The following is a 20,965-nucleotide window of genomic DNA, read 5'->3' as shown; positions in this document are numbered from 1 at the left end:
TCTGCCAGCTGCTCCCCTCTGAACGTGCAGTTGGAGACTTTTATCTCCTCTGCTTACTATCTGCTCTTGCTCTTCTTTCAGTCAAGGTTGGGAGGTCCTGACTGCTTTTGTGAGCCACTGTGGCTGTGACATGTTGAGGTTTTTAACCAGAATGTTGTTTTATATGGAAACAACGTGTGTGTGTATGTAAACTGAAATGGGAATTACATGGGGACGTCTTTATGATGCCAGTGTTCTGTTGAGTCTTCTCAAAGATGCTACAGCGCTCACTGCAACTTGCGTTGTTATTTAGATCCTGCCAACTTCCCTGCTCCCACCAAGACCCCCGGGCAGTAAAATGACTATCTTGTAAGAATCACCTCTGCTTTATAGACGTGGATAAAAAGCAGCCAATTATTTTAAAAGGCATGTCAATAAATAGCTGTTAATTAATTGTAGTTATAAGACCGAGTTTTGAAACATTAGTGGTGTACCTGCAAAGCAACGTTTTACTGAGAGGTGCGTGGTAGGTTTGACATGCCTGTGTGGTGGTTTCCCATGCTGGTTCATTCCTAGTGGAGGCTGTGCTTCCAAAGTGTAGCTGTGAATTTACAGCAATAAGTTACTGTTTGGGTTTTGTGGTTTGTGGGTATTTTTTTTTCCTTTCTTTTTTCTTAAACACAAGTATAATACTTCTGATCAAGATCTGAGTCACACGTGCCTGTGTGGCCCGTGTCGTGCTCTAATACTGATATAACTCTGTTTGAATGACAGGCAGAAAGATAAAGAATCTCTTTTCTACATAGGTCTGAAGTCAGTTGCTCAACCTTTTGCTTGACAAATAGATCAGGAGATACCCTGAGGCATCCAGGGATGTGCACCCAAGATTAGACCCAGAATACCAGAACACATTTTTGTTCTGTATATACTCCTTTTACTGGGTTGAATCACTCAAAGGTCTCTCGTTATAACAGGATAAGCAGCCAAAATGAGGACAAAGATGGGGACTCTGATAATACAATCACTGAGCTGCCTCCCACTCTTCAGGATGTTTCCCCTGACAGAAGGCGGTCGTCTTCAGATGCATCACGGTCCACTTACAGCCTCACGAGGCGGATTTCAAGTAAGGTCGTCCTTCCAACATTAATGTAATTCTTGTGGGGAAGAAAATCAAACTGTAGTGCTTGCTCTTTCATCTTCTAGACAGGGAATCAAGTCAAGTTGAAGGTACATTGATTAAAATCTCATCCTGTTCTGCAGGAACACAGTGGAAGGGGCCAGCGCTGTTTTTCTTGCTGAAGCATATGCATGGTAATTAGATGTGAAAATGGACGAGGCGGGGGGGAAGTGTAGCTGAGCTTGCACTTCAGCGTAACTAAGGGTGCTATTAATTGTTGGCAATGTAGTGGTGGAAAGCCCCACTGGGGAGCCTGCTGTGCCGGGCATTGCACAGACAAAGAGTAGCTGTACCCAAAGAAGCACAAGTTGACTTGCACCTGTAAGTGGCTTTGGTTGAGTTTCTAACAATCGTGTTTGTGCATTTCTCTCGTCTAGGTTTAGAGTCGAGGAGGCCAAGTTCTCCATTAATTGACATTAAACCTATCGAGTTTGGAATAATAGGAGCTAAGAAAGAAATAGTTCAGCCAACTATCCTGCGAAAAACCTATACCCCAGATGACTATTTTAGAAAATTTGAACCAAGACTGTACTCTCTTGACTCGAATAGCGATGATATGGACTCCTTGACAGATGAGGAGATCTTATCAAAGTATCAGCTGGGCATGCTGCATTTTAGCACTCAGTACGACCTGTTGCATAATTATCTAATAGTGCGAGTCATTGAGGCTAAAGATCTGCCACCTCCAATTTCTTACGACGGTTCAAGGCAAGACATGGCTCACTCCAACCCCTATGTGAAGATCTGCCTTCTTCCTGATCAGAAGAACTCCAAGCAGACTGGAGTGAAACGCAAAACGCAAAACCCGGTGTTTGAAGAGAGGTACACATTTGAAATCCCCTTTTTAGAAGCCCAGAGGAGAACTCTGCTTTTAACCGTAGTGGATTTTGACAAATTCTCACGCCATTGTGTTATTGGCAAAGTGTCAATGCCCTTGAGCGATGTAGACCTTGTGAAAGGCGGACACTGGTGGAAAGCCCTTGTGCCTAGTTCTCAGGTAACAGAATTTATCAGATTATTGCCACAATTTTTCTCACTGTTTTTTTTTTTTGTGCAGTTCCTTTGCTTGTTGGCCAGTAATGCAGTTTCTAATTAGTCATTGTCTTGTTAATACAGCATCTGTTGAGTTGAAATAATGTTGGGCCTATAACTGGTCTTATAGCTAATACTGTGAAGTAGAGGAGCTGTCCTCTTTCATATTCAAAGGAGCTGGCCTGACAAAAGTTCCTATGTCAACTCTAAGGAGACTAAATCAAGACTGCTTTGGAAATCTGCACCTTTTGGAAGACCTCTCTTGTCACTGCAGTGGCCTGCATCCATTCCCAGACACTGCAGTGACACTGTCCCATCTGAGTCACCCCTGTGGCTGTTAACGTGAATTTGCTTTGGGAACATGAGTTGAACCACTGGTGCCAGTTCAGTAATAATTTGATGCAAGAAAGTGTATAGAAGACACAGTCTCTCCAGACTTAGGGCATAATGCATGAGCAAAAAATTGCAAGGTAGTGGTAGATTTATTTTTGTCATGTCCCTGAAGGGAGTGCACCCTGAGTAAGTTTGCAGATGACACCAAGTTGGGTGGAAGTGTCGATCTGCTGGAGGATAGGAAGGCCCTGCAGAGGGACCTGGACAGGCTGGATCGTTGGGCTGGGGCCAACTGTATGAGGTTCAACAAGGCTCAGTGCCGGGTCCTGCACTTTTGTCACAACAACCCTGTGCAACGCTACAGGCTGGGGGAGGAGTGGCTGGAGAGCTGCCTGGAGGAAAAGGACCTGGGGGTGCTGGTTGACAGCCAGCTGAACATGAGCCAGCAGTGTGCTCAGGTGGCCAAGAGGGCCAATGGCATCCTGGCCTGTATCAAGAATAGTGTGGCCAGCAGGACCAGGGAGGTGACGGTGCCCCTGTACTCGGCATTGGTGAGGCCGCACCTCGAGTACTGTGTTCAGTTTTGGGCCCCTCACTCCAAGAAGGACATCGAGGTGCTGGAGCGTGTCCAGACGAGGGCAACGAAGCTGGTGAAGGGTCTAGAGCACAAGTCTTGTGAGGAGCGGCTGAGGGAGCTGGGGTTGTTTAGTTTGGAGAAGAGGAGGCTGAGGGGTGACCTTCATGCTCTCTACAACTACCTGAAAGGAGGTTGTAGCGAGGTGGGGGTCAGCCTCTTCTCCCAAGTAACAAGGGATAGGACGAGAGGAAATGGCCTCAAGCTGCGCCAGGGGAGGTTTAGGTTGGATATTAGGAAAAACTTCTTCACCGAAAGGGCGGTCAAGCATTGGAACAGGCTGCCCAGGGAAGTGGTTGAGTCTCCATCCCTGGAGGTATTTAAAGGACGGATAGATGTGGTGCTCGAGGACATGGTATAGTGATGGACTTGGCAATGATAGGTTAACGGTTGGACTCGATGATCTTAAGGGTCTTTTCCAACCTTAATGATTCTATGAAATAAACTTGCCATACATTTTGTCTCACGTAAGTGGCATGTTGCATGCATGCAAGTTTGAGCATGCATTTTGGACTAGATTCAACCATCAGATGGAATGGGAGGAGAAGGTGTAGAGGATCTGTGTGCTTCCATGCCTGTTCTCAGGATAGGGCACCGGTCAATGCCACCTCCTCTCCAGCCAGGAAAAGAGCTGTTCAATGGGAAAATCTGAACTTTGCAACCAGGCACGGCAGTTAGCTACCAAATTTGCTACGAGCCATATCACCCACATAGCTAGAGGCATAGGACCCCATAAAAAGCCAAGCTAAGAGCTTTGCATGAGCATCATCTCAGGCATTTGTGCTAAGGACAGGAGCACCACTCAAGGTTGGTATAACACGATTGCTTTTCCCAGTTCCTCACCAGCTCTGGGATTGCAATTTCTAAGTTCTAGAGCCTTCGCTGAATCAAAACCCTGTGTGAATTTGGATGGCTCACAGTTTCTTTGATTTTTGTGTGTTCACAAAAGGGTGGCATAACCAGAGGTATGAGATGAGGTGAACAGTAAATCATTGACCTCACCTCTGATTTACAGTGTGGGTCCAAGAGTCTGATTTGGAGTGGAAACTTGTGATCAGACATTTGTGGAAGTAAAATCCACCAAGCAGTGTTTATACGCAAAGTCAGCCAGGTCTCCGACTCTGCTTTGCCCCCTCTCTGTGTGCAGAGGGGCTGGAGAGTGCTTTTGCTGCTTGCTCAGACCTTCTGCAGTGTGTGAGGAAGAAGATCAAGACCCCTGATAACTGCAAGAGAGCCCACTAGATTTGCTGTAATAGAAGTAGGAGTGTTACGGGATTAGCCTGAACATTGTTCACACAAAAAGGAAAGTTCTGAAAGTTGTGCACAAGTCACAATTGTGGGGTCCCTGAGTGTGTCTTTACGTAGGACGTGTCTTAATGTCAGTGGGATCTGCTTTTGCTTGGTAGAGTGGCAGTGGGGGGTGAACAAAGTGGTTCATAGGGAAGATGAACAAGGATGCATATTCCTGGGCTCCCCTCACTGCCTGGGCCTTTTCCCCAAATGTTTGTTTACAAATGCCTGCAACAATTTTTTTCTCTTTGGTATTCGTGGTTCGTCACGGGCTCTGGGTTGTGTATCTGAGGACAGAGCTTTCCTCTTTGCATCCTGTTATCCTCCTGTGATTTACACCATGCAGCCTTGCTTCCCCACCCTCCCTCCCCAGTTTTTGCATGATAAATACTTCTCTGTATTATGTATCTCTTTATTAGTAACATGGATTCATTCCACAGCTCATACAGACCTTGATTAGACAAGATCATCTCTGCCTTCGTCTGCCAAGCTCGGAGCCAGCCCTTCCTCCCTCCCTCTCCAAAGTTTCGTTGAAAGCTGCTGCTGTTTTCAGCAGTGCTGTCTGCTTCACCAGGATTCAAGATAAATTGTTTATGCAGAAATTGGCATTTCTGATATTTATAAAAGGAAGGAGAAAAAAGAGAAAACTCCCTTTGAATGGGCAGGCCTAACCTTACAAGCCTTTTGCATTTATCTGCTTGCTATCGTATGGAAAAACTTAATTTAAGCAAAAAGTCCTTCACACCTTTATTACTGAACTGCCTTGTTTTGGTCTTTTCATATTTGTTCTTTTTGGCTGGGCCTTAGCTGACAGACTGCAACTGCAAAGAGAACAACAGTACTTGTACTAGGATATCCAGGGAGGATGTTTGGTATCATCTTCCCGTGTTTTCTCAGTGATAAGATTTTTTTAAAGTTCATGGAATAAGGTGTATTTTCTCTTAGTAGCAATTAAAGTTAAATGCATTGATCAAAGGGTTAAAATACATCCTGGAAGAAGTGAAACAATAAAGCTTATTACTTTGAAAAACTGCATTTTAATGTCTTTCAATAACAGTGATGCTTGTGCTATAAATTTGTGAGGGTTTTTTTGATTGCTAGTTGGAAGATTCTGCCTGTGGAATCATAGATTTGACATGTTGACAACTTTTTTTATACTTATCGCTTTTTTGCTTGATTAGTTGAGGGACAGACGGCCTTTATTAGTTTCTTGTTGTATTGAACCCGAGTCAGTTCTGATCATGAGTCGATGAAAATTTTCCAGGCTGGGTTGGCTGCCCCGGGGCTCTGACACGGAGCAGCAGCTGGCAGCAGCAGCCCCCCAGCAATAAAGGTCGTGGTGGAGAAAATGCTAAAGCAGGTGCTTGGAAAACCAGTAACAGGCGGGAGAGAAAACCAGACAGGCATAGACGTGACATGTAAAGATGAAAGACACAAAATACGTGATTTTTTTTTTTTTTTTTTTTTTTTACTGGCATTATAGGCAAAAACATGATGAACTGGAGAGATGGAGGAAAGTGAATCCAGATGGCACGAGCTGTGGAAAAGGTTTTCTCTTCATACCGGTGGGAGTGGGATGGGGCAAGGTCTGTGGCAGAGCAGAGAAAGCAGCCTAAATGGTATCGGCTAAGATGAACATCTGTTTTGCACTTGCGGTATCCACCTGGAAGCCATTGCCGTGGAGTGTGCTGATAAAGGCAGGTGCTGTGTCCTTGTCCCACCCTCGTGCTGAGCCCCATCAAGCCCAGAACTGGGACACCGCCTCAGTACAGGACTGTGCCAGCACGAGTGAGCCCTGCTAAAAAAGATGGGGGGATGCCAGCAATCTCTTGGTGCCTGTGGGATGGGCAGGTTTGTCCGAGGCTGAGGCATGGTCCAGCTTCTGCAGCCGATGACTCCATTGACTCCGCTGTGAGCTGGACCAGGATAAGCTCCTTAGGGCTGCGAGATGGGATGTACAACTCCTCAGTGGCGGAAAGCCCATCATCAATAGCAGAATATCTTCGTTACCACCTCATGGAGTTGCTTGTTAACTAACAACCTGAGAACTTACCTTGGGTGTAATGAGGGGGGCTGTGCAGCATTGCTGTGCTCGTTATGTTGGGAATGGGTCGTCAGAGAACCTGAATATAGGTGAGGAACATGCTGTCCTCTCAGCCTTGAGGAATCAGTGCAATAAAACACTTGATGCTAAGATTCAGGCAAAAGACCGTATCTGTGCATAAGTGCTTTTTTAGCTTGGATCGTGTGTTCAGCGCTTAGCGGGATGGAGTCCAAAGCGGAGGCACAGGGGAGCTGCCGTCCAGTACATCATCAGAGCCAGCAACGAAGCAGAAGGACTTATTCCCTGTAGAAAATGTCAATGCAGGTATTGCCAAATTCTTTATCCCTGGTTGTTCTGGGAGGCTTTTTCTTGCAGAGTAATTAATGTGTTTCTAAATAGCAGTAGCTGCTTATGGAGTAGTTCTTGAGTCCAGTCCCCATAGGAACACTGCGCTCCTTAAATATCCCTTTAAATGTGTGTGGCTTTGCTTAATTACCATGAATGAAGTTGGCAGGCCTTGCTGTAGCTGGGCTCAGATTCGCACATTTCACCGTTAAGATTAATTCTGAAACACATGTTCAGGACCCCAAGTTTTATTGACATATGATTCATTTCTCTTTTGGCAGATTTGAGTGGGCAGGAATATATGTTTTAGACCAGCAGTAATGAGAGCTTGGAGATCATTCCGTCAAAAAAAAAAATTGCCTGGAAGTGGTGGGAAAATAGCATAAAAATTCCTCCTCCCCTCAAATGAAGCCATTTTTATAGTAGAGGGGGTATGTATTGGACTTGCTTTTTTAACTTTGTACTATGAGTGCACTAGAATGACAGTCATTTAAGGAGCTGTCAGCTTTTTACATTCAAAATGGTATGTGCTTCACAAATGGAGTGGCTTTCCCATGGCAGCTCTCTACAGTTTTTGATAGCCATCTCAGGGATAAGCCTACAACAAGTACTGCACTGTTGTTGTTACCGTGCCTTGGTTGGGAAGGAAAAGGGACAAAGGAATTTGAAATTCAGGTAATGAGTCATTTCAGAGCATTTCTTTTGGGTGTTACGTTGAAATCTGCCGTGGAGCCAGGTGGTTACGGCGTGCGGCTTGGAGGCCTCCGGTTGTGCGTGTACCAAGTTTGTCCTTGGCACCCTTGTTCCTTGGCCTATCCATTGCAGCCCTGAGAAGGAGCCAACCTTGGGGAGTGTGGATGATGCCCTGTGTTTGGTAGCACAGCATATTATTGAAAATAATGCCAGCACCCCCCTCTCGTACAGGCATAAAGCATTGGACTGATGTAAAACTGGCCAGGCAGAGACTTGGTTCACAGAGTTGACACAACAGTTGGTTCAGGGCTGTGTGCATCAGTGTGGAACAGGGGTCTGTGTTCGTGACACAGTCATGGGAAATTAAATATGGAAGTGAGTGTTGTCAGGATTTTCAGGATTTTTTCCTTTTCTTCCTTTTTTTTTTTTTTTTTTTAGCTGTCCAAAATCTTAGCGGCTGCTCAATTAAAGGAATGATGCACAATCACTGATGATGAACGTGGCTTGGTTACGAGGGGGGCTGCTCGCTCATTAATGGGATGTTAAAATCAACCTGGCAGTTTACCCGTGTCTGGTGGGAGAGATGCCCTGGGCAAAGCCTGGCTGGAGGCGGGATGCCACCACTCTGCAGGTCACTGGAGTGAGGGAACAGTGACGGGATGCCATGATGGGTGTTCTATCCATCCCCCCACCTTCCCAGGAAAGGCTCAGCAGCAGTGCAGCAGGCTTCTGGATTTTCACACTCCTTCCCCATGTGGTCTTGTCTCCTGACAACTTTTTTTGCTCTTAACCTGTGATTTGTTGTCGTATTTTGGCTTATGGTGTTCTACCATCTTTCTTTCGCTGTATCTTTATTTTTTCCCCAGATCCGTTTCAGTTGTTATTTTCCCCTTTTCTTTTTCTAGTCTTTAAAGCTCCAGCACTGAGAAATTTTTCTTCTTGATCATTTTCTCTTCTTTATCCTTATCCATCTCTGCTGCTTCCAGCTGCCATCTCAGTCACCTCATCCCTTCCCCTCTGTGCTGTTCACTCCTTGCCCTTTCTGCGGAGGACTGGGATGCTGTGGGGTTTATTTTGCAGAGGAGGAGGTGGGGGGGCCATGGGCAGGAGCTCTCCGTAGGAAGTCTTCCCTCACCTGCCCAAAGGTCTTTGCACAGGAGAGGCTTTCTCGTGGCTGTGCAAACTGATGCAAAGCTTTAGAAAGGGTTTTGTCACTCTTTTCACCATACATCTACTCAGCATCTGTTATATAGGTGACATTGCTCTTATCCATTGGTAAGTATATATTTTTTTTCAGGTTCTGGTCCTTAATAGCTCAGCCTTCACGAAATGATTGCTGTGTGTCACAGGATGCTGTAGAAAGCCTGTTAGAGCAAACTGTTTCTAAACCATCGGTTTTCTAATGTGCCTGGAGGTACCATCACAGATAACCTTGAGGAGGAAAATCAATCTGAAACTTCATTAGGAGCGTTGCATAGATGTCTGTGCTGATGTAATGTGCTCTGGTTCCCGTCGGGAACCGGGGAGGGTTTCAGCTGCAGAATTTTGCTGGTCTTGTAGCAATGCACAGCGAACAGTCGGGGGGGGGGGGGGGAGGGCTGTGAGGAAAGAATTGCCCTGATCCAAACAAGATGTGCAAATGGCATTAATTAAAAACTCCTCTTCCCTTGAGGTAGCCTCTCTGTGTTTCAGAGATGACAGAAAAGAAAAAAAACTTCTTATGTGTGTGTGGTTCAACCCAAACGGTAACTGCAGAAGGTTCTGGATCACAGGCAAGCCCAAGGCTGCAAATCCAAACGACTGGCTGTGTCATACAGCTGCAGAGAGGAACAGCCAGGAGTGAAATGTTAATCAGAGCTACAGGAGAGCCTCAGACATCCCAGACTTGGTGTCACTCCGGCACCTCTCAAACAGGAAATTGCTTTTCCAGGGTCATCTGGGATCTTGGCACGAATCAGCGTATCATCAGCATAATAATGGCAGCTAAAATGATGCCTTTGCACGGTGGTGCCTGAGGGGTACATCTGCACACTGCATTCTGTGAGCAAAATATGCAAGGCAAAACCAACAGCATTTTTGTTTCCTGATGAAAAGACCTAGGTAAAGTAAAAATCAGGCACTTCCTTTCCCTATGGTGAACAATGTGCCAATGACACCTTCGTGCATAAGCATCCCTCTCCTCTGCTCAGCCCCTATGTGAGTCCAAGGTTTGGGGAGGCTCCAGTGTGTGACAAAAAAAAAAAGCCATGCTTCTGTGCCTGCAGTCCCCCAGCACGATGTGTCTTAACACCGTTGCTGATAAGGATGCCTGTAAACAAGGTGATGGGCACGGGGGTCGATGATTATGGCAACACAGAGTGTTTCCAAGGTGCAGGTGAGCTCAGTGAGTCCGTGGGCTGGAGGGGCACCCTGGGCAGCTCCTGTGGCCCCATGAGCCACCTGAGACCTCTGTGGCCACTCGTCCCTCCCTGAGCTGTCTCCTGCCTGACCCGTAACAAGAAGGGTCCTGTTTCTCCATCTCGCAGCGGACCCCACTGGGCTCCCCGGTTATCTCCATTTTGCCCACTGAGCCAGCGAGTCTGTTAAGCCACAGCTCTGTCTGCATCTTCATCTCTGACACAAACTGTGCCACCAGCATCTCTCATTAGCAAGACTGTCACATCAGCAAAGGTATGCTGCGGCGTGAGCTTGTCAGGGAAAGCACAGGGAGCTAAAACCTGAGGAGGTATGCCTTGTACCTTGGGCTTCTTGGAGCAACCCGTTAATTCCTTGCTTGTTTGCTAATGATGACAGGTGACCAAAGAACAGGAGAAAGCTAGTGAGCGTGGTGCAGCACGGCACGGTGTGTCCCCGACGTGCCGGGGAGGAACCGTGGGGTGACTGCTGGCCACTGATTCATTTTCAAGTGTTTGACATTGCCTCAGGCCCTGTGGCAGGATTTGAAGCACGTTTCCTAGAGCCTTGCGACTAAGCTAGAAATAATGCATTTATAAGATCAGAGGCAGTTCACTGCTCGAGTTAAGTGCCTTGAAATGGCTGAGTCACTTGTATGGGGAGGTGAGCTATCCGGGGATCTGGGTTTCCTTCTGAAAACACCTTTTGTTATCGCTGTAAACACTGCTGCTGCTCTGCCTACAAGGAGGCTGCTGCTTTCTTGCTGGCTTTGAGCACACCCATCCTGCCATGGCCTCTGCCGGTTGGATCATATGTTCCTTCCCTTAAAATAATTAACAGAAATCTGGGCACACTTGAAAAGCATTAATGGACAGAAGGTGCTATTGAGATTTGGGAAATTAGGCCTGATCTGAGACTCATTAAAGCTGGTGGTAGTCTGTCTTCTGACTTCAGTGGATCCCACTTACAAGGTATAGCATTTTATATCTCACTTTACCCAAATTTAAGCCCAGATAGTCAAAAAGATTTTTGTAGAGGTGCCAATATCCCTGTTAGGTTAGGTCATATGGAAAATGGGGGATTTAGCTTTACCTTTACCTATCAAAGGCTCGTGGGTTAGACAGCAGTGTGATGGTTACGTTACAGTGGCTCCTTCAGTAACCTTTGCAGGGGTTATGGGACACGGTGCTGGGGAGGGTTCAGGTGCGGGTAGAGGCCTGGTTCTCCTGCCTGTGCCCCGGTGGGTGTTACATACCCGGTCTGATATTGCCAGTGTACAACATGGGGCAATTTTTTTTTTTAAATGGAGCATAAAGGCAAATGTGTCAGAAGTGTGGAGATCTACCTTCCCTTTCTGGGCTTCACTGCTCCTCCCTGGCCCAGGGAAGCCCCTTAGTTCCTGCAGGTCTTTGATAAGGTCAACAGGTTCCTCCAGTGGACGAATCCAGAAGTAACTACCCCAAATCTTAATGTGGATTTTCAGCACTCTAAGCTAGAGGTGACTTGAAAGGTCCTACATCCCTGCCCAGTACCATCCTGCTTCCTGGCTGTGCCAGAAGTTTGGTATTTGCAGCCGGAGTTGTTTGATTGCCTCTTCCCAGCGGGTAATAACATCGCTAATTAGTTTCCTAATTTGTGCTGTCCAAATGTACCTGAATTTCTAGGAATTAAAGCCTGCATGAAACCCAACACAGCAGTGAATGCAAGTGGAAGTAGGACTGGATATGTTAAAAATGTTGTTGATATGTTATAAAAAATTACCTGGGGCCGAGGGGTACCTCAGGTGGATCCTGTTGTGGGTGGCATTGTGGGCGCTGCGATGCTTTGTTACTGTCCTGGTAACAGATTTAGAAGTCACCAACTGTTCTGGATGATAAACGTGTCTTCAGGCTGTTCCAGCCACAGACCTGAGAGGAGCAGTTTTGAGGAAAATCAAACCAAAGATGATAGTTTAAATTAGATAGATGACGTTTAAATCACCTTGGATGTGAGACTCCCTTAGATCCTTACGTTGTGCAACCACTGGGCACAACAGTGTATGTAGGTATGGCTTGACCTCGCAAGAGTTGTGAGCGTCGTGTGCGTATTGGCTCAGGTTTGTGTTGGGGAATGGCTTTCTGATGGAAAGAATTTAAAATATCTTGTATTGAACAGAACTGTGGTGTGAGAGTTGACAAAGGTTGATGGAAGAGGGGTACCTTCTCGGTAAACCAAAAATACTGTAGCAATGGAAGAAAACGCACGTGGTGAATGTGAGTGTGTGTGCTGTGTAATCGCATACTGCCACATAATGTGACCCGAGAGATGCTGTGACAAAAGGAGTTTGGGGTAAGACATCGGATGCTTTTTGTCATGAGGGAGAGGGGCTGTGGGGAAGGTCAGGCAGAAGGTGGGCCAGCGTGGGGTTGACGCTGCCAGGCTGGCTCTGGCGCTGGCTCCCGGGGCAGCGGAGTGTGCGAGGGGGGCATTTGGGTTTGCCTTAGGATCTGTGATGTAGGTCCACGCTTTTAGCCCAGGGGCTGAGTCAGGATGCTGCTGTAGTTGCAGCCTTCGCCCTGCTCCCTGCATGGTGCTTCCCTCATCGTTTGCTCATTAAATGTGCAGGGTTAAACACAGAGGGGTTCCTTTGCCAGCTCCTGAAACGTGGAGACCTTGATGTGAAATTGGGCAGCCTATTGCCATCTTTTCCATGGAAAGCCAAAAAAAAAAAAGGGTATTGAATTAAATTGAGTTGCATCATTGGAGGTGCAGGTCTTCCTCAGCCTGCCAGCTGCTCCTGCACGCCACGCATGTCCCACTGCCTTTGCCGGGAGTAGTCAACAGGAACAGGAGAGGAGACAAACTGCCTTGGGGAGAACTTTTAATACCATTACCTGATGTCAGTTTTAGTGCTTGGCTCGTTAAGTAAGGAGCCAAGTGGCCTGCTGTTAGCGGGAGCCATTCTGTGCTGCTGGCCGGCCAGGCAAGAGGTGCCGTACTGCTCCTGGCAGAGGGACGGGGCTTTTCCCCAAGTGCCTCCTTGGGTTCGGTCCGAGCCCTCTAGTTCATCTGCGGTTGGTGGAAATTGTGCTTTTCCATTTGCAGCTGAGTAGCCGTGAACTGGTTGGGTTTCGCAGCAGCCCTAGCCTCAGTTTCCCCAGAGCCGTTGTAGCTTTGCTGGGGTGGGTACCTCATGTGCTGGCCCATCTGCTGATGAACCTGGTTCTTTGGGTCAATTCAGGCTGTGACTGTGTCTCAGAGCTTTTTTCTTTATTGTCTACCCAGTCCTTTAGTCTCTGATTTCTGTAATCTAATATTTGGGGCATCCGTAAAGATATTTAAGCCTTTTGTTATGATTGAAGTACCACTGCAGCTCCTTTTCCTTTTGGAAATGGGCTGTGACCATCCAATCTAGGCTTGGTTTTGAACCGTTTGTCTATTTGGGATGAAGAGCCAGCTCTGTACTCCTGTATGGACCTGAGACGAGGCAGATGGATTGATGCCCTGCCCAGGCTGGCTGGTGTGTTTTCAGTTCCCAGAGTTGTTTCACCGTGTGTAATTTGCATCTGGCAATAACAGCATCTTGGAGCCAGGTCATGCTAGGGGGAGAGGTTATTTTAAGCTGTCATGTCTGAGGAGCAGTGATGCCAGTTCTCCAGCTCTTTTTTTTTTTTAAATTACTAGTTTTAAGCATCATTAACTAAGAGGAGAAGAAATAATGGCTGAACATCTATATCGATGTGAAGCTATGGCCATTGTATGTCCTGATGAACAGCAAAGGCACAGTTAGCTGTGCCGTGGTCTCTGGTTAGAACAGGGCAGATGCCGAGGGGATGTCTCCTCTGAATTGCCTTCTGTGACCCAGGGATGCATTAACCGTCTCGTGCCTGAACTTCCCAAGTGGTTGGTGTGGTCCTTGGGGGCTGGGAAGGAAAGAGGATGTCTTCTCCAATGGGTCTGTGTTTTGTACATTAATAAGGATGTGAGGTTGGTAAGATCAGAAGCGCCTAGGACCATTCGAAATGGAGCAGGTGGAAACTACTGACCTTGTATTCATTCCTCCTTATAGGTCCTCTTTGCATGACTGCTGAAAAGCTGGTGAAGGATCAGCGATGAAAGAACGCTCTTCACCTGGGGATAGTATTCTTTCTTGTTTCTGCTCAGCATGAGGTACCACCAGATGGTTCTTGGTTGCAGTTTAGAGCGTGACTAAAATTTATTTTTCAGGCACTTAGACAAATGGGATTTATTTAATTTCTCTTCCTGCTCTTCCTTTACCCTCCGAGCTCTGTTGTAAACTTCCACCTTGCCTTTTCCCTGCAGAATGAAGTGGAGCTGGGAGAGCTGCTGCTGTCACTGAACTACCTACCCAGTGCGGGAAGACTGAACGTGGACATCATTAGAGCAAAACAGCTTCTTCAGACAGACATGAGCCAAGGTTCAGGTAAAGGCCAGTGCATTTCTCACATTACTCATGCACAGATTATATGTGCTTTTAAAGCAGATCCGTGGTGAGGCTGCAATTTGTAGGGGACCCAGGGGGATTTGGATGCTCAGTTGCTATTAATACAAGGCTCCGGATAGCCATTTTATATATATAGCCAACAACAACAGAAGTATTTGGAACACTTACCCTGAGATAAAATGGAGGGCGTGAATTCCTTTGCCGTATTTAAAGTAAAAATCTCTGAACCAGGGTGAGGTGAGGAACCAAGAGCTCTAAATTACCCCCGTGTTGTGTTCTGTAGGGCAGCCCATTTGTGGCTGCGCTGTTTTGCAGATGCTGCATGCTGCCTGAGTGTTAATGTTGCAGTGGCTTTATTTACGATATCTAGCTGCTCTGTGGATGGTGTGAGGTTTTTCCAGTGTCCATGCATTGCTCCATGCCGTTTCTGAGCCTGCTGGCTGGTAATTGCTTCATGCGTATGTCCTCAGGTGTTTTTCCCCGTGTTCCCTGCCCCAGCCACTGCTGCTGCCAGAATATTGGCATTTTCCAAAAAGAACAGTATGGCCTCTATCAAGGTTGTCAGTAATTGTGGTTTTGGCAGGGAGTGTTTTTAATCCAGCTGCCTGACTTTTGTCTCCACTGCAGATCCCTGGGAGTGGAGCGGTGGTACAAGTCCCAGTCATTTCCAAATGCTGTTTTCCAGCACGGTCTATCCCTGCAGTGCCCAGCCTTCACAAACTGGGTTACTGACTCACGATGCCCATAACACAGAGTCTGTGTTTCATGTTTTTTGTCAGATCCCTTTGTGAAAATTCAGCTTGTTCATGGATTAAAATTAACGAAAACCAAGAAGACCTCCTGCATGCGGGGGACGATAGATCCCTTCTACAACGAGTCCTTCAGCTTCAAGGTTCCACAGGAAGAGCTGGAGAACGCCAGCCTAGTGTTCACAGGTAAATGTGGTGGTGTTACTGACTTGGCACGGTTGTGGTTGCCTCCGAGGTGAAAAAAGAAGCAGTTGTGGCTGTGCAGATGAGCCTGTGCAGGACGGTGTCTGTCCCAGTAGCCACCCTGCAAGGGGTGACCATCGCTGGGGTCTCCAGGGAAGCTTAAGTGGCACTCTGTCCTCTGCAGAAGCTGTTTCTAGCATTGCCACCTGATGGCTGGAGCTGGCTGGGAGCGCACCTCGTTGGTCCTGTGCTTAATTGGTGCCACTGGGAATGCTTTTGTGCAGAGGAGGAGGAGGTATTAATTGCACTTCTCAGCAGCAACCAATTGGGCATAAAGCCAAAAATTAGAAGAATGAGAGGGAAGTATTGAACGATCCCAGAGCCCGAACACTGGCAAAGATAACTCCTGGTACTTGACGTAATTTGCCAGTGAGATGATGTAGCTATAGGTGTTTGACACTGACATCACCTGTTCTGTAAGCAGGTTTGTTCATGCCTTTATTTTTAAAGGGCTGGGACTCGGTGCCAAGCCTGGCGTGGCACGGCTGAGATAGACCGGGACCCAGACCACGCAGGCTGTGGGCCAGGAGGAATCCCAGAGCTAACCTCACTCCAGAGCTTTGTCAGCGCTGGAGATGTTTGGCTGGGATAGGAATTCTTATTTCTGAATCTCCTGTTTTTGTTCTCTAGGCATGAAAACAGTCCATAGGAATTGGCAATTGGGCGTGCTGCTCGGAGCAGGAGTAGCGGAGCACAGGGCTGAGTCCCTGGCTGCCCTCTCACCCGCAGGCTGGGCAGCAGTGGTGGGGCTGAACTGAGGCCACGGGCCCACTGTGGCCAGTGGCCTTTTCTGCCATCCCACAGCATGGAGGTCTTGGGCAGGGCTGCAGGGACCCCTAGTAAGTGGTGGGTTTCCCTCCCGTGCCATGGCTTCACCCAGCCTGTGTCTGCTGTGGAGCTCGGGCACCGTCAGGAGCAGGGTCAGACCTTCTTGCCCTCTGGAGGAGCAGAGGGGCTGGGCGGTGGGACCCACGCTCTTCTGCCACGCTGGGCTCCCGTGCTTCACAAACACGTTTTTTGGCAACTTTCCACCCATTACTCACCATCTTCTGATGAAGAGAAAGGAATCTGCATCTGAAGGAACATATTTTGAAGTATTTTTAAATCTTATTTCTTACATGGCAGATACAGGTGTCAAAGCTGGTACAAAGAGCCTAATTCCAATCCATTAGTTTGTTTCCAAACAAGTTATAACAAAAGTGATGTTAATCAGCAATTTAAATTTTGTCCTTTATGCTCAGAAATTTCCTCAGCAAAAACCTGACTGTACCTTGCATATGCAATGATGAATTTGTTCTTGGAAGCTTCCATCAGGTGATCTTGTGACAGGTGTGAAATACTGTTTTCTTTGTTTTCCCCTTTTCCTAATAGAAGAAGAAAAGGCAAACAGAGTAGCAGCTGTGTGCAGTCAGAAGGGTGAGGGGACTACACTGCTCCTCGCCACGGCTGATGAAGTTAGCATTAATGAGTGGATGTCTGATTATTTTTTTTCTGCGCAAATGGCTGTATTCTGAAATAAATAAGTCAATGGGAAGTTAGCTGATTTATAATCATATGTAATGCGGTCAGATTTCGGTGGCATGCCTTTTAAGTGGTGCTTCACTTTCTAAGTGACGTGTGGCTTGCTTTGAACGTTGCAATAAATAATCCTAGGCCAAAAATGTCACCAGCAGCTCCAAAGCTGGGAAGGAGCGTACAGAGCTTTTCAGAGGAGCAGCGGGGCCAGGTTCTCCTGGCCACTCTGACACTCAAGGGTGATGCGTGGCTCGGGCACGGCACTGCTGCGGGCATCCTTGGGCCTCCTGCTTTTGCTGTGGTCGGGACTGTTGTTTGAGATATGTGGTTTGTGTAGCCAATACAAAGCTGGAGCCAGAGGTGTTGGTCATGTTGTTGTACAGTCTTTTGCTGGTTCGGTGCCTGCACTGCCTCCTGTTACTAGAGGAGCCAAGAGCCTGTCTTGTTGTGAGGACCTTTGAATTGGGACTCCTGCACAGGCATCTGCGGTGTCAGGGGAGTGAGGTGGTTCAGGGGACGTAGTGGTGGTGAAGATGCTGAGCCACATTTAGTGTTCACCAATGTGATGGAGATGCTCTGGATGTTGGTGGAAGCCTGTCCGCAACAGGGAGTGCAGCACCAGTTTCTTCTTGTGTGCATCTATGAGGTTTTAATAAAATGAGCGTCAGCGTGCAGCTTGGCTGAAGTTCTGGGATGGGGATGGTGGTATTCCCCATATAGCTGCTGCCTTGCATGTCAGGGTATTGCACAGCTTAAAAGCTTGTAAAGGGCTTTGGGATCTTCTGCTAAAAAACAATGAAGAGCAGCAAATGGTTGCCAGCATGGAGAAGCTGTACCTCGCAACATGAGGATCTTTTTATTATTTTGCATCTCTGCAAAGCAGGAGCATAAGTCACATTTTTTTTGTCTAATTTTTTTGGTTTTACTTGGAGTTTTTTTTGGCTGCAGTGGTGGTTCTTTCTGTTGTGTGTTTTGAGGGAGTTTTTTTTATTTTTTATTTTTTTCAATCCACAGCTCTAGTCTATTAGGTCAGTTAATTAAATTTGCTGTTGAGTCAAAGTCCAATTGAAAAGGAAAATAATCCTGCTTGAAGGGTGGGTGACGATGCTTTGAATGGAGAGAGAGCTGTAAAAGCAGTCATGGGAGCCAGAAGTGAGTATATCTTCAATAATTTAAAGGAACCCTTTTTGTGGTTTCATATTTTGGACCCAGTCTGCAGCTGTCTTTACATTGGCTTGGCTTCACTGGAAAGCAGTGGAGCCGTGCCAGTCCCTATCAGCTGAGGCTCCTGGCTCCCTCTGTGTGGCTGGTACCACACTGCAAAGTAAGGCACTATCTAGACAACGTAAGATTTAATTTTTTTTTTCCCCTCTGTGTTTTTCTCCTGTGCATCTTGAATCAAGCTGTCTGGGTTCAGTGCACTGTAGTAAGAATTTATGCACCGTTTCGCTGCGACTTTAGCAAGGGCTGTGTGTGCAAACACTGCCAGTGAATGGTTTTCTGTAAAGCGCTGTTCTGCTCCCTGCTTTCCCGGTGGTGCTCTGGGGAGCTGGACTTTGGACCGAACGCAGGATTGAAGTGCAGCTGGACTGGGAGACGGGCAGCGGGTGCCTCCAAGATGGGGTGCACGGGATGAGCTCTGCGTTAGCCAAGATTTATGGGGGCTGGGCTGGTTCTTAGATCTTTCCTCCTCCTTAGGCATACTAGGATTTAACACTTTAAATTATTGGCATTTACAGACCAAAATGCTTCTCCTTCCCCATTGCTGCAGGGCACCTTGTAAAAGCTGTCTTTCTGCCTTGCCTCTGTTCCTACCTCAGATGCTTACTGGAGCTGTCACTCACATGTCCCAGTTTAGTGCCTAAAATAAGGCAGGATGAGCTCAGGTAGAGATGTCCTCTCCAGGAGGAGGCATCCAGGGTCACGATCGCTGCTGCAAGTATCGTCTGTTCACAGCTTCTCACCAAAAGAGGCTAAAACCAGGAAAGCAACTGATACTCTGAACAAGTCTAATGTGCCAACAGAAAAAAGATGATGAGTGAAGTAACAGCTAGTGGAGATGTTTTGATTTTCATTTACTCCATCAAACACGTTGTCTAGGTAATGAGCATCCGTATACACACTGTAACAGAAATGCACTTTTTTGGGTGGTTCTTTTTTCCACTTTTTGTTTTTTTTGGCAACGTGACACACATCCCCTATGTGCCATCTTCTGCTCGAGTGCAAGCAAGTCACCTCTTGCAGAGAAATGGGGCAGGCTTTAAAAGACAGTATGTTCTCCTAAGCATGTATTCCTGTGAACACAGGTGTTAATTATTCTTTGTCCTGCGGTAAGGGGAAGGTGGAGTTTGGCCCTGGCAGCAGGGCTGTCAGCTGCTGCCTGAGGTCACTTCCAAGCAGAAAAAAAAGATATATTTGAGGTGCGACTGCAGCCTTTGCGCTCCAGAAGGCTGGATGCTGGGTGCCTAGAGGCACCACGCTCTCCCCGCTGATGGATTTTGGGCAGGCTGACCTCTAAATCCCAGCCTAATCTTCGGAAAGCCTGGGCTGTGCAGCAGGAGGTGAGATGACACCTGAAATGGGAGCACTGCGGTATTTTGTTAATGATTATAATGTTGTTAATAACAATCGTCGGTAATGCTGTTTGCGTTGCAGTAAAGCCCAGATGGCCCAATAAAAAACACCAGCGCTTCAGGGCAAACCGCATCTTGGTGACTCGTTAACATCTTTTGATCACTTACCATAAAAAATACAACCTTCAGCGCTCACAGTTAGGGGATATATACCTCCCCGAGGTCCTGTGATGACTGTGTATGTCTTTCCATCTAAATGAACTCTTGTACATGTTTAGATAACAGGATCTTTAGGGCTTGTGAAGCAAGCAGGGTTCCCAAAGAGGGAAAAATAATTTTTGTGCTCTGCGTACCATCTGTGCAAATGCAGAGGAAAAACCTGCTTTGCCGTCTGACCTGGCCGAGAGCGTAGCTGGAGCTGGGAGAAGCATCGGGGCTGATGGTGTCTGATGGAGAGCGGTGGTGGGGCTCATCCCACCGCACTGTTCCCATCTGAAAGGTGGCCATGGCTCCAGCAGGACAGGGCGCTCTGCCCAGCAGAGGGAAGTGGCCAGGGCAGGGTTTGCTTGTTGACGGAGAGGTGTCCTTGATACATGCGTGACAGCCGGCGAGATCTTCATCGTAAGTACTGACTGAGGAGGCAGCTCACAGGCACTCCATCTTCTGAACCATTCGTAGGATTTTTCATATGATTCTCTTCACTCTTCAGTATGTTTTAAAAATGGACCATGTCTCTTTTCTATAATGATTTAGGACCATTTTTTAAAATTTTTTTTTGTAAGTATTTGAGTTCCTGAGGGAGCGTTGTTGAACAGTGAGACTTTGCACACCTACACCCATGGTTTCAATGGCCACTGCAGAGGGGCAGTGACAATACCGTCAAGCGTCTCCCTGCACCGAGTGCTGTAACAACGCGTGTCTTCAGGCTGCCGGATCACTTCGATGCTTTATCCCGGGGCGCTAATCAACTTCCAGTTAATAGGCAGTACTTAATTAAAATAACAGATTGCTGTTCGATAGCACCATACCTGGTTCCTCTATTGGCTCATTTTCCCTTTCCCTTGGCCTTTGGGAAAATTTAAGGACCATTTAATGAAGTTTGAATTTTTAGAGGAAAAAAACCCATCATTGTTGGTGTGTGTTGCTAATGGTGCAGTTCTGGGTGGTTTAGTTTGGTTTGCTTTCACTGAAATATTTTCTTTTTGAGGAAATACTGCCTGTTTTAGCATATTCATTCCTTTTCTGGCATTACAGCTTGAGAGGAGAGGAATTGGGTCTTCCTTGAAACCCTGAGGAACTGGGTCTTCCTTGAAATCCTGACTTCTCGTTAGAGGTGGTTGTTTTGGGACGTTTCTGTATTCGGAATAAATGGTCACTAATGGCACAGACAGCCCCTGGTGAGCACAGCTCTGGCCTGCTGTCACCCTTCACTCCTAGGGATGTTGGAGATGCTCTGGTACAGACCAGTTTGGTTTTGTATGTTGTCTAATGAGCATTTTTTGGATGTTTGATAGAAAATG

General features: G+C 47.0%; 1 protein-coding gene across 6 annotated transcripts in view; it reads left to right on the top strand.

Annotated features, from left to right (window-relative positions):
* Positions 1 to 20,965, top strand: part of SYT17 (synaptotagmin 17) — a 43,339-nt gene that overhangs the window by 9,749 nt on the left and 12,625 nt on the right. For 4 of the 6 annotated variants that reach the window (XM_087732436.1, XM_087732439.1, XM_087732438.1 and 1 more), the window contains 5 exons: positions 954 to 1,102; positions 1,240 to 1,290; positions 1,534 to 2,153; positions 14,224 to 14,344; positions 15,145 to 15,300. In XM_087732436.1, the coding sequence (XP_087588562.1) occupies positions 954 to 1,102; positions 1,240 to 1,290; positions 1,534 to 2,153; positions 14,224 to 14,344; positions 15,145 to 15,300 (1,097 nt within the window). Of the gene's footprint in view, positions 1 to 953; positions 1,103 to 1,239; positions 1,291 to 1,533; positions 2,154 to 4,885; positions 5,310 to 14,223; positions 14,345 to 15,144; positions 15,301 to 20,965 lie in introns of those variants that run through there. The other 2 variants (XM_087732437.1, XM_087732441.1) reach the window with 2 other exon arrangements.

This window comes from Nipponia nippon, unplaced genomic scaffold (genome assembly GCF_047370975.1).
Source record: "Nipponia nippon isolate SJK-2023a ecotype South Korea unplaced genomic scaffold, ASM4737097v1 scaffold_5, whole genome shotgun sequence".
Lineage (NCBI taxonomy): Eukaryota > Metazoa > Chordata > Aves > Pelecaniformes > Threskiornithidae > Nipponia > Nipponia nippon.
The sequence above is the reverse complement of the archived record's forward strand: the minus strand, read 5'-3'. Positions and strand labels throughout refer to the sequence as shown.